The sequence below is a fragment of the Thamnophis elegans genome, chromosome Z, assembly GCF_009769535.1.
Source record: "Thamnophis elegans isolate rThaEle1 chromosome Z, rThaEle1.pri, whole genome shotgun sequence".
Classification (NCBI taxonomy): Eukaryota; Metazoa; Chordata; class Lepidosauria; order Squamata; family Colubridae; genus Thamnophis; species Thamnophis elegans.
This window is the reverse complement of record NC_045558.1, coordinates 130237022-130250049: the sequence shown is the minus strand read 5'-3', so window position 1 is coordinate 130250049 and position 13028 is coordinate 130237022. Positions and strand designations below refer to the sequence as shown.

The 13028-nt window shown below is 38.1% G+C and overlaps 1 protein-coding gene across 1 annotated transcript; it reads left to right on the top strand.

Moving 5' to 3' along the window:
* Window positions 1-729: 729 nt before the first annotated feature.
* LOC116521785 (vomeronasal type-2 receptor 26-like) lies at window positions 730-12468 on the top strand. The gene is made up of 6 exons (XM_032236440.1): window positions 730-947; window positions 1997-2174; window positions 5239-6090; window positions 9434-9661; window positions 10417-10543; window positions 11561-12468. The coding sequence occupies exons 1-6, from the start codon at window positions 730-732 to the stop codon at window positions 12466-12468; spliced, it is 2511 nt and encodes an 836-aa protein (XP_032092331.1).
* Window positions 12469-13028: the final 560 nt, after the last annotated feature.

Sequence of the window (13028 nt, the reverse complement as noted above, 5' to 3'; positions counted from 1 at the left end):
CCAGAATATAAGACCTCCCGGATAATAAGCCAAATTGGGCTTTCGAGCACATGCACTAAAATAAGCCCTCCTCAAAAAATAAGCCCTACCCAAAAATATTGCAACACAGCAGCAGCCATGAGGTGACCATGCTCGCTGCCTCCTGCGCCTCAAAAATAATAAGACCTCCCCAAAAATAAGGCCAAGTGCTTATTTCGGGGGTCAAAAGAAAATAAGATCCTGTCTTATTTTCGTGAGAAAATGTTAGCGGAGTCAAAGAGACAAATCAATTAGGGGTTTTTTTGTACAGTAACTGTGTGCTGAAATGTAATAATGAATATGTTTCTATTATTCTAGGAAAAGTCTCATTGACATGGATGCTATTAATTTAATTCACACATACAGATTCTTAAATCTGGATGCAGTTCAATTTTTTTCCTGCAAAGAAGCTTCAACTACCGCATATGGGTGACCTTCCCTGCAATTAGTAAAATGACTATGATTAATTTGACTTTTTCTTCAATCCTCAATATGACCTGGTGGCTGGAAAAAACAACGAAATAAGCCTTGGATGTCAGTGTTTCCTGTTTCATTCATAGCTGTGACAAAAGCCTCATACAGTTCTAGGAAGCTGAAGAACTGTATTATCCAGTTATGGCTTGAAGTCAGGTGGTTATTGGGCAGCAAAACCATCCTCACAGGTGCTTCAGTGTCAGTGTTTGAACGACACCCAGTAGATATTGGCATGCCATGGTGTCCTTCACAATGCTAGTATTGTTCTTATTACCCCAATGGGTATCCTGTAGCCCTGAAACTAAATGTATTGTTAGCAAACCTCTTCCTATTCAATATAAATATTATGAATCAGGAGATATCATCATTGGGGGCATTATTTCTCAAATCTACATGCTTTCAGATCTGACAACATTCAGAAGACATATGTCTGAGGAGCCGGTTGGGGATGTCATGTATGGAGTTGATTCATTGTCATCTTATTATATGGCAATCCAAAATGCATACGCAGAGAAGGAGAGAGAGAGAGATTTAATTATATCTCAGTGAGACTAGATTATTGCTGCACTATTTTTTTTTAAAAAAATAAGTTAAATAGTTCTGTTTATTTTTTTCTCCAATGTCATTCAATGTGATTCTTTCTGACAAATATATCAGTTGGAATTTAAACACTGCAAATGTATCATAGGGGCTAAGAGGAAAGGCTGCATAATCTGCAATATGATTGCCAGCACAATGATTCATTTTGTATTTCATTTTCTCCGGTCCCTTGAGGTCGAACTGGTTACTGTGAAAACATTTGTTGGAGTTGATTAGAAACATTTTGTTCTATCTGAATCCAGACTGTTGCGATATGCCCTGTGCCACTCTGTTATTCGGCTATAGCTGTTTTCAGTAATCAATATTCTTTGTTGCTGATTTTAATATTCCTTCTTTTTAAAAATGGAATGGAATGATCTCTGCAGGGGCAGTTCGCAGCACTGCAATTCATGTGATCAGAAGCAAAAACTGATTTTGCTTTTATTTGTGTTTGTTTCATTAAGAGTATCTCGTTATTTCTCCATAAGGATGATCCTTAGAAGCGCCCTTTTACAAATATTTGCATTGAGACTAAATGCTTTTCCAATGTTCTAGTAAGTTTTCTCCTGCCTTAACCATGAAAGCCAGAAGTGAGACCAACTCACTTCATAGGGTTTGTGTTGAAGTGAAAATAGGAGGAAAAAGTGTGTTGGATATGTTCACCACCTTGAGTTATTTGTAAAAATAATAATAACGGCAGGGTATAAATAAATAAAATAAATGCTTCTAGCATAAATGTTTCGATACAAAAAAATCATGTTTAAAAATCAGATATACAGTACTATGGCTAAGGGTCTAATTCTTCTTGTAGGGTATTCTTGCAGAACTATCAACATATCCTGTCCTTGGCTTTCACAGTCAATGAAATCAATGCAATGTCTTCTCTCTTACCTAACATCACCCTAGGCATCCAAATTTTCAATAGCTATTTCATGGCAAGATGGACTTATTTTGCTTCATTGAAGCTTCTCTCCAGTAAGGACCATTTCATCCCTAATTATAAATGTGATAGCCAGGACAGTACAGTTGCTGTCATTGCAGGACCAAACTCTCACATCTATCAACACATAGCCAACGTTTTGAGGATTTATAAAGTCCCACAGGTAAGCTTTTTCTCATATGGAAAGCATCCTTTAGATCCCTTAAACAAATTGCACATTTATAAGATCCCCAGGCAAGAACTGCTCAAGAAAAATTGGTGTCCTGTAAGTTATACACACTTTTGTTGTTCTTTATATCAAGTCTCATAGAGTAGAGTAGAGTAAAGTAGAGTAAAGTAGAGTAGAGTAGAATAACAGAGTTGGAAGGGACCTTGCAGGTCTTCTAGTCCAACCCCCTGCTTTGGCAGGAAACCTTATATCACTTCACAGAAATGGTTATCCAACATCGCCTTAAAAACTTCCAGTGTTGGAGCATTCACAACTTCTGGAGGCAAGTTGTTTTACTGATTAATTGTTCCAACTGTCAGAAAATTTCTCTTTAGTTCTAAGTTGCTTCTCTCCTTGATTAATTTCCACCCATCTTTTACCCATAGATGCTAGGTCATATAGTTTCAGAACACCAACATTAGTAACACAGGTTTTTTGTGCCAATGGTTGGCAACAAACTACATCTCCTAGCATAGCAGCATTTTAGGTAAACATATTTTACTCCAGCTGAGACTCAGATATTATTACATCTCTATTTATTGGACAATATACATTCTATCTGCCACATCTAATCACCATCATCAGGTGGACTGTTTTTTTATAGGATCTTCACTATTAATCACCATGGATACTAATCTTCCCCTCTATTGATTTAACAATATCATGTTCAAGGTGCTTCCCAACATTACATTATTTGATAATTAACATGACAGGATGACTTGCATAAAGCATGACATTGGAGGTAATCTTGATTAAATCAGAAGTCTTAAGAAGGGAAAGCTTCCTTTCTTATCATATCCTATGACCCCTATGATGAAATCAATTCCATCAATGCTCTCCTAAGAAACATAGAATTTTAGAGCAAAGCAATATATTTTGGAGGGTTTATAGAGGAAGAGTTAAATCTTCCATAGATACGCAATCAGTCACACAATCCACAGCTGAAAAAAATGCTATTTCTTAAGGTAAAGGTAAAGGTTACCCTTACACTTATGTGCTAGTTATTCATGACTCTAGGGGGCAGTGCTCATCTCTGTTTCAAAGCCGAAGAACCAGCACTGTCCGAAGACATCTCTGTGGTCATGTGGCCAGCATGATTAAACATTGAAGGCACACAGAGCACTGTTACCTTCCCTACAAATGTGGTTCTTATTTTTCTACTTGCATTTTTACATGCTTTCAAACTGCTAGATTAGCAGAAGGTGGGACAAGTAATGGAAGCTGACTTCGTTACGCAGCGCTAGGGATTCGAACCAACAAACTGCCAACCTTTCTGATCGACAAGGTCAACATCTTAGCCACTGAGCCACCGCGTCCCACTTATTTCTTAGGAGTGTGTAAAAACCTGTATTTGAAAAGAAAAAAAGTACCTGAAGAAGGTGTTAGCTAGACCACATTTGTTAATACCTCCTTAAATCAAATGCTTCTTTTTTTGGAAAAGATATGTTTCTTTAAAGAGTGGCAGGCAACTGTGGCAGGTGTCCTTGTCCAAAATCACCTTTCCCACTTGTATTTTGAAACTCAGCATTGCCATTCTATTCATTCTATTCATTGCATTATTTTTTAATGTCAAGATTAACCCATTCAAGATATTTTCTAAAAACGCTTCATTGCAAAAGTTCTTTAATACAGAAAGTGAGCATAGGTTTATTAAATATTATCTATCTGTCTATCTGTCTGTCTGTCTGTCCATCCATCCATCCATCTATGTATTATTAATACAATTTTCTTTAACAAGCATTACAAATTCAATATCTGGGTACAATTCATTTTGAGTAATAAAAAGGTAATAAACATAAAGGTACTCATAATATGCATGTCATTTATAGTGATCACATAGTAAAAGTAGCATTCATTTATCTATATTAAAAACTTCCTTTATTTGATTTATCTTTCTCTTAATGTTTTGGTTTCTTACCTCTGTTTCTGTTAATTAGCCATTGGTAAAACAAATCCCATGTTAAAAAGTATTCCATTTCTTCTTTCTCCTTTATTTTTAGTGTTAGTCTGTCCATTTCTGTGCTATCATATATATTGTGCAAAAACAATTCTTGCTGCTGTTAACACATGTAAGATTGCATATGTATTCCCTTTATTATACTATTCTGGTAAAATACCTAACAGGAATAGTTCTGGTTTAAAATCAATATGTTTCTTTATCATTTTTTCTAACCATATATGTATTTTAGTCCAATAGTTGGTTTTTTTTTTTTTTTTGCTTCTGGGCAGGTTTATTAAATTATAATGACCTATGTTACTTCTTGAAGGAAGTCAATGCCAGATTATATGCTTAATCTGATAATGATTGTATTTCATTCTTTGATATGGGCTGCTAATATTTTAGCTGAGCAAAGGAATAGAACAGTATGATATTGCCAGTATTGGATCTTAATATTTAAAAACATGTTTTTAATTATTTCATCCTGTGAAATTGATCTTCAGGTTGGTATGTTATGACATCAGGAAACTGGGCAAGTATGTCATAAAAGAGATCTTAAATATGAAATAATACTTTTATATGACACTTAAGTTTGTGCTTTGTACTCAAGTGCAATCCTCCTCCTTAGTCATACTGAAAGTTGCCCATCTGTATGTAACATTTCCTGAATCAACCATTTAAAACCTCTTCTCTTTGCAATTGTAATCATACTGAGCCACGGTGGTACAGTGGTAGAGTGCAGTACTGCAGGCTACTTCTGCTGCCTGCCCGTTGCCTGCAATTTGGCTGTTCAAATCTCACCAGGTTCAAGGTTGACTCAACCTTCCATCCTTCCAAGGTGGATAAAATGAGGACCCAGAATGTTGGGGGCAATATGCTGACTGTAAACCACTTAGAGACAGCTGTGAATTGGTATATAAGTCTATTGTTATTGCTATATTCAGACAAAATAAAAGAAATGATGTTTCCATAAGTTAGAAAACTATTTTATGTGAATGTTTGCAATTAAGTTTTATAGAGAATGAGAAAACAATATCAAGATTTAAGCTCCTTATTATTATTTTTTAAAATGTCCTTCAGATCATCTATGGCTCTGCTCCACTGATGAATAACTATGACCAGGCTGATGTTTTTCATCAAATGTTTCCAGATGATGATGATCAAACTATGGGGATTCTCCAGTTGCTACTGCATTTCAAATGGATATGGATTGGGTTAGTTTTCTTTGAAAGTCACAGTGGTGAAAGGTTTGTACAGAATGCATACATCTTATTTTCCCAGAAAGGTATCTGCTTCGATTTCATACAAGAACTACCCAAAGAATCTTTTTCTGCTGATATAAGTATAATGGTAGATGACTGGCTTGAAACATACAAAAATATCATGCAGGGCACTGCCAATGTTGTCATCATATATGGAGAAAATCAGATCATGATATTTTGGAGAATGATTCCCTATGTTTCAACATATGAAGATGTATCCATGAAAACCAAAGTATGGATTATGACAGCCCAGATGGAGTTCACATCCCTTCCTTTTCAAAAAATCTGGGGGCTAGATTTCATCCATGGTGCTCTATCATTTTCAGTTTCCTCAAAAGAAGTCTTAGGATTTGAGGAATTTGTGCGGACTCGAAATCCAACTTTCAAAAACCAGGACAGCTTCATCAATGTCTTCTGGGAACAGGTATTTGATTGCTCTTTACCAAAGGCCTTCATAGATGAAAAGACTGGAGATAAATGCACTGGGAATGAGAAGATGGAAGATCTTCCTGCATCTGTTTTTGAAATGGGTATGACTGGCCAGAGCTACAATGTTTACAATGCTGTTTATAATATAGCATATGCTCTGCAAGCCATGTATTCATCCAAATTCAGACACAGAACAAATGCCAGCAATGGAAGAAAGTTTCTTCAGAATCAACTATGGCAGGTAAAGGACTCACTAATGCAGGAGAATTAACATAGATGGAATATGAAATATCTAACTCTCAATTTTATTCAGAAGCTTTGTCTCAATGACATAGCTAGTGTGGCTTCTATTCTGGAGTTTAAAAAATATCAATTCAATCCTTATAAAAAATGTGCCATCATCAATGTATGTTATTCTGTTAGGATGCATATAATATAACATAGGCAGTCATGAAGCTCAGAGAACTTCCCACCAAATACGTATCCAAAAGAAAATAACTATTGCAGCAAGTTAATAGATTCCCCCCCCCACCCTGTGACTTCTACAGTAGAAGTATTTCCAATATCCACCTCTAGTGTCAATTGGAGCCTTTGTGTTTTCTTATGTGTAGTGAATTATTTTGTGTGTGTGTGTGTGTGTGTGTGTGTGTGTGTGTGTAAAGTAAAGGTAAAGGTTCTCCTCGGACATATGTGCTAGTCGTTTCTAACTCTAGGGGGCGGTGTTCATCTCCTTTCCAAAGCCGAATAGCCAACACTGTCCAGAGACGTCTCCATAATCATGTGGCCAGCATGACTAAATGGGAAGGTAACAGCATTCCATGTGTCTTTGGTATTTAATCATGCCGGCCACATTACCAAGGAGATGTCTTCGGACAGCATTGGCTCTTTGGCTTTGGAACGGAGATGAGCACCACCCCTAGAGTCAGGAACAACTAGCACATATGTGCGAGGGGAACCTTTACCTTTACCTAGAATAAAGGAGCCAGGAATATTTGGAGGCGATGCCCAATTATATCTTCAATGGGGATACAATGAGGTTTTTTCCTATAATTATTTTCTCCATATCACACCATTGAATCCACTAAGTTTTCATATCCTTTCTCCTTTATACCTAATTTTGTGCCATAATATTCTGTTTTGGGACACAAGATCGGAAGCTATTTGCTAAATAAAAAAATTATAATTATTCATGATCATCTAGTTGTCTTAAATGATCTTCATCACATGTATAAAATACTACAATTCTATTATTCCGTTATCTAAAGAAGACAAATGATAGCATCAATATGTCATTTTTTCTCTTGGTTAATGCTAAAAATGGAAGAATCATATTGCCAATCTCCATAGTTTTATTGGTCCCCAAAATTGTATCCTTATCATCAATGTTTACAGCAACCAAATTGGAAAGAATTGAGGCTGCTTATAGTAAAAAAAAAAAAACTAAAAAAAACTAACAGAATGATAAACAGAAAACAGACAGCAGTTATAGTTGAATAATACAATGAGGAATTACAAATTTACCACCCCAAATCAGTGAAATGATCATTGTTGTGTAGTTAGCTTTATTAGAAAAATTACACCTTTGACACATATTGGTCATAATATGAATTCTAATATCGATCTATATTTAAGCATCTACATCTATCTTTCCTTTTCTCTAACCAATTTAGGTTTCATGTTCATTGGATTTTTTTTATTGCAGTATATCCCCGTAGTTCAGAATGTTTCTGATGGTCGGCAACAAAACAGTACAATAAAAGGTCTACATTTAATACTGTTTGATAGTATTATAGGCTGCAGTACAGTGATCACCAAATGGTGGTCCATGAGAAAATTTTGGTGGTCCGCAGAAGAATTATTTGCCTTTTTTACATAGTTTGGGGCAGGGATGTGCAGTCACTAGAGGCAGGGGAGGCATGGCCTCACCAGTCAGGAAAAGAAAAGAATTTTAAAGAATTTTTTAAAAATAATTAAAGCCAAGGTAGTTGCTACCAGATTCACAGTGACTTGGAACAGTGCTTTGTGTTACCCATAGGAGGAGGCCAGAGAAATAGCGGTCTCCTGTGTATAAGCAATTTTTCGCCTTTTAAGAGTTAAGCAAGGGTTAACAAGCAAAAAATTCCTTATATAAATGAGGCACGTATTCTCTCGCCTCCTGTAGAGGGCATTTTTAGAGGCTTTTTAGAGTTCTCTGGGAGCAACTAGCTCAGTCTGACTCAGAGCTCTGGCCTTTCATGAGGGCAGGGCAGGGCATGCAGAAGCAGAGTTGAAATCATCACTGAAACAGCTGGAAAAGGTGCGTGTGTGGGGAGGGGGGAGGAATTCAAAAAGTTTGATTGGAAGGCAGCAGGGGAAGGGGGGGTATGGCAGAGGAGCTGCTTTCAAGCCTTTGGAAAATATATCCAATCCAACTTCTGTGTTTGTGTTTGAGAGTGAGTGAGTAAGAGAGGGATCCAAGTTCTCTGTGTCCGTGTGTCTGTTTGAGAGAGGGGGGAGGGGATGGAGAGAGTGAAGAAGGAGGGGGAGGGAGAAGAAAAAGAATGGGAAAACTAAATGCTGTCGCTTTAAATCGGAACTGAGCATGTCTGGCTGTGGAATTCTGGGAGTTGAAGTCCACAAGTCTAAAAAGTGCCTCACCAGCCCTAAAGCTAACCGCACGTCAATGGTTTGGGGGGTCCTCAAACTATGCCCCCTGGGCTGGATATGTACAATGAATGTTTGTGTTGCTGCAGAGAGTCTCCCTCTTCAGGGTCTTTTTGTGCCTCCTGGTGTGAGGCTTTGGGCAAAGGCTGGAGGGAAGTGCCGCTGGTGGCGAAGAGCTGGAAGGCCTTGTTCCACTGGGACTGCATCATGGCCTGGAACTGGCTGACCATCTCAGCCCACTGAGTCTCCAGGCACCGGTACCTGGCCTTGTACTCCTGCAGGTCTTCCCTCTGCTTGGAAAGCCTATGCTCAGAGTCCTCAGTGAGGTACTTCTGCAGAGCCTCCTTCTTGGTTAGATCCAATTTGAACTGAGCCAGCTATTTTGCCATCGCTTTCTCATGGTGGTTGCTTAGCTTCAACAACTGCTTCCTGTTGGGGCCCTAAAGAGCCTGGGCGGGCAGGCGAGAAGGAGGAAGTAGAGACTGGTGAGACAGCTCTTGAGGTGAGTGACATAGAATTGGCCACGCCCACCCAGTCACATGGCCAGGTAGCCATGCCCATGCAGCTAGATTGTAGATTGTAGATTACTTTATTTGTATGCCGCCCTTTTCCCTGAGGGGACTCAGGGCGGCTCACAATTCAAGGGGAGGGAAGGACAAACAAGTTACAAACATGAAGCTGGTCATTAGGCAGATCATATTAGTAATCCACGGAATTTAAAATTATGAATTTAGTGGTCCTTGAAGTCCAAAAGGTTGGTGACCCCTGCTATAGTATATAGATCTTTGGATGTGTATGAGTATATAATTGTAAATCTTGAATTGTTTTTTTACTATTACTACTGAAATGCACAGAGATCATAAAAGGTTAATAATATCCTTTATATGCTTTTCTTTTGAATGGTTACTTAATCCTATATAATAATTCTTGATTCTGTTTAGATCCACTACTATTTGAGAAGTGTTTCATTTAACAACAGTGCTGGGGAAAAGGTCTCCTTTGATCAAAATGGGAAGTTAATTGCTGCTTTTGATATTATTAACTGGGTCACATTCCCGAATAAGTCCTTCATTAGAGTCAAAGTTGGAAAGATAGACCCTTTGGCTCAACCAGAAGCGGTTCTCACTATTTCTGCAGATGACATCATCTGGCCCACCATGTTTAACCAGGTATTTCAGAAAAAAAATATGACAGTCTCATCCCACTTAATGCCTAATGCAAGGGAATTCAGATAACCTTCCATCTGTCAGTCACATCTCTTGGGGATGACAGGGATACACAAATGTATCCCATATTCCTTGATCAGCCAATGTAGTCTATGTATAATTACCTGCAGTGTGGGATTCATTTTTTTACTACCAGTTTTGTGGGTGTGGTTTGGTGGGTGTGACTTGGCTTGGTGGGTGTGACACTAGAAGGATACCACAGAATTCCCATTCCCTCACCACTCCTGGGGGAAGGATACTGTAAAATCCCCATTCCCTCCCCACCCCACTAACCTGCTTTCCAGCTCTGTTCTTCTGTGCAGGGCAACAGAAGAAGACCCAGCCGATCATCTGGGACTAGGGTGGCAGTGAATAGATGGGGCAAGGCCAGTTAGAGATGGTATTTGCCGATTCTTCAAACTACTCAAAATTTCTGTTACCGGTTTGTCAGAACCAGTCAGAACTGGCTAAATACTACCTCTGTTTACCTGTTTGGACAGTTAATTGCATTGTTACCCTAAATAGATAGCATGCCATTTAGAAGTATATTGATTTCTAATTCATCATTAGGCAGAGAATACCCTAATAATTTCCAAAAATATCCCATTCACTGGGATGGGATATCCAAAAATATCCCATTCATATTTGATACCAGAATGTCATATTGCAGGTGAAATGAAATTAGTTCTAATACAATGCCTGGTCCCATTTATCAACAGATACATCCTCTTTCTCTATGCAACAGCCATTGTCCTTCAGGTTATAGGAAAACAAAAATTGAAGAGAAGCCATTTTGTTGTTATGAATGCCTTCCATGTTCCAAAGGGAAGTTTTCAAACAAGAGTGGTAAGATTTTATTTTTTTACTAAATAATGAAATATCCCTGGCTAAAGTAATGAAACATGTACTTGTTTGCTCTTGTGTAAATCATCATAGCTTGTTGTCAGGACCAAAATTTCAAGTCAAATCTCTTTTCATTCATTGTTTGGCTCTGAAACTTTCAGATTTTAATTTGCCTTTTAAGATTATGCAAAAATAAAATAACATGGTAAGAATAGAATTTTTATGTGTTTCTTTGAGCTATCCTTGAAAAGGCAGAATATAAATGCAATATATAAATATGAAATTTGGAAAACAAAATATGGCAAAAGGGGAAGGAAGGAAGGAAGGAAGGAAGGAAGGAAGGAAGGAAGGAAGGAAGGAAGGTAGTTCTATTGGTGTACTCCAAAATATTGATTTGCTAACCACTTTTATAATTAATTAATGTAAAAGTGATTAATGGATAAATAAGATAAAAAAGAATGTGTGATTTGTAAGAAGAATGACATCCAGAGGTGGTATTCAGCCAATTCAGATCGGTTTGGGCAGTAGTGGAGATCGTAGATGGGCCTGCCCACCTGACCCGTCTCTATGCCATCCTATTTAGCCATGTTTTTGAGGCTGGGCGCATGCACAGAAGGTGCGTACGTGGGCAAAGTGAATGTGCAGAAGGCCAGGAGCATGCATTGTGCATGGTGAACCAGTGGTAAAAATAAGTGAAACCCACTGGTAATGACAAACATGTAGTAAGGCACTTCAAGAGAATTGTGGGAAATTTCAGCATACCCACAAATGTTACATTTGACTTGTTCTTAAATTATTCTAATTATAGCATCCACCCAGTGAAGCACTGGAATGACTCCCTTCCTTCCTTGAGGGAACACACTATGTTCATTAGACAAAAGGACATTTTGCAAATGGAGAGCTTCTCCATCAGCCAAAGCTATTCTAAATTTATATATATATATAGGTGAAACCACATTCATTTGAGATTATAGAATCCTGCACTGAAAATACTTTATTTTCTTTTTTTCCCCTCTCCAGACATGGAGGAGTGCTTTAATTGTCCAGAAGATCATTATCCAAGCAATAAACAGGACTTCTGCATTCCAAAAAGTATAAGCTTTTTGTCCTACAAAGAACCCTTGGGACTCAGTTTGACCACTGTTGCCATTTTCTTTACTTCTTTAACAGCTTTGGTTCTTGGAATTTTCCTTAAGTATAGAGACACTCCTATTGTCAGAGCCAACAACCAAAACCTTACTTATACCCTTCTAATAGCACTGTTGTTGTCCTTTCTATGTTCTTTTCTGTTCATTGGCCAACCAGAAAAGTGGATATGTCTTTTTCGACAAATTGCTTTTGGCATCATCTTCTCCGTGGCAGTTTCTTGCATATTGGCCAAAACAATCATTGTAGTACTTGCTTTTCTGGTTACCAAGCCAGGATCTAGAATGATGAAATGGGTAGGGGGCAGGCTAAGCCTTTCTATTGTTGTTTCATGCTCCTTTATTCAAATAATTATCTGTACTATATGGGTTGTAATTTATCCACCTTTCCCAGATTTTAGTGCCCACTCAGTAGCAGAAGAGATTGTACTAGAATGTAATGAAGGTTCTACTATCATGTTCTATTGTGTTTTGGGATTTATGGGCTTCCTGGCAATTGTCAGCTTCACTGTGGCTTTCCTAAGTAGAACTCTACCAGACAGTTTTAATGAAGCCAAGTTCATCACCTTCAGCATGTTGCTGTTTTGCAGTGTTTGGATATCTTTTGTTCCAACTTACCTTAGCACCAAAGGAAAATATATGGTGGCTGTGGAGATCTTTTCCATTTTAGCTTCCAGTGGTGGTTTACTGAGCTGTATCTTCTTCCCCAAATGCTTTGTTATTTTAGTATTACCCGAGCTGAACAATAAGGCACATTTAACTAGGAAAAAAAGCAGATTTTAAAACCACAGTTTCTTTTTCAGTCAATATTACATGCCTTTTCCCAGTAGATGCAATTGGGTTTGTATCTGTCATGACAAATTTTGTCTTGTCTATACAATTTTTATGCAATAGAGTTATATAAATTCAAAACCATAATACATCCATAATATCTAAGAATCACATTCTCTCATACTAGACTATTGTCCTGATAGATGGCCCTCTCTATTACCAGACTACTGTCAAGCTACCTATTTAATTCTCACATACTTCTGACTTTTGTACTCTGAAGACCTTTGGGCAGGGGTAGGCTGCTGGGGTTCAGGCAAACCTCTAGCTAGGATTCTGCCCAGTTTGGCAAACCCCCAATGCCACCCCTGGCTGTCTCATTCAGCAGCCATATGCGGCGCCAATCCCCATTGCCTGGAATGAGCAAAAAATGGGGTGTGCAGAGGCCAAAAATGATGCATGTGGAGTGCTTGTATATTATGTCAGGGAGGGTGGGCAGAGCCTGTCACAGCTACCGCTACCACAGTGGTGGGTTTCAAAAGTTTTTAGAACCTCTTCCGTAGGTGTGGCCTGCT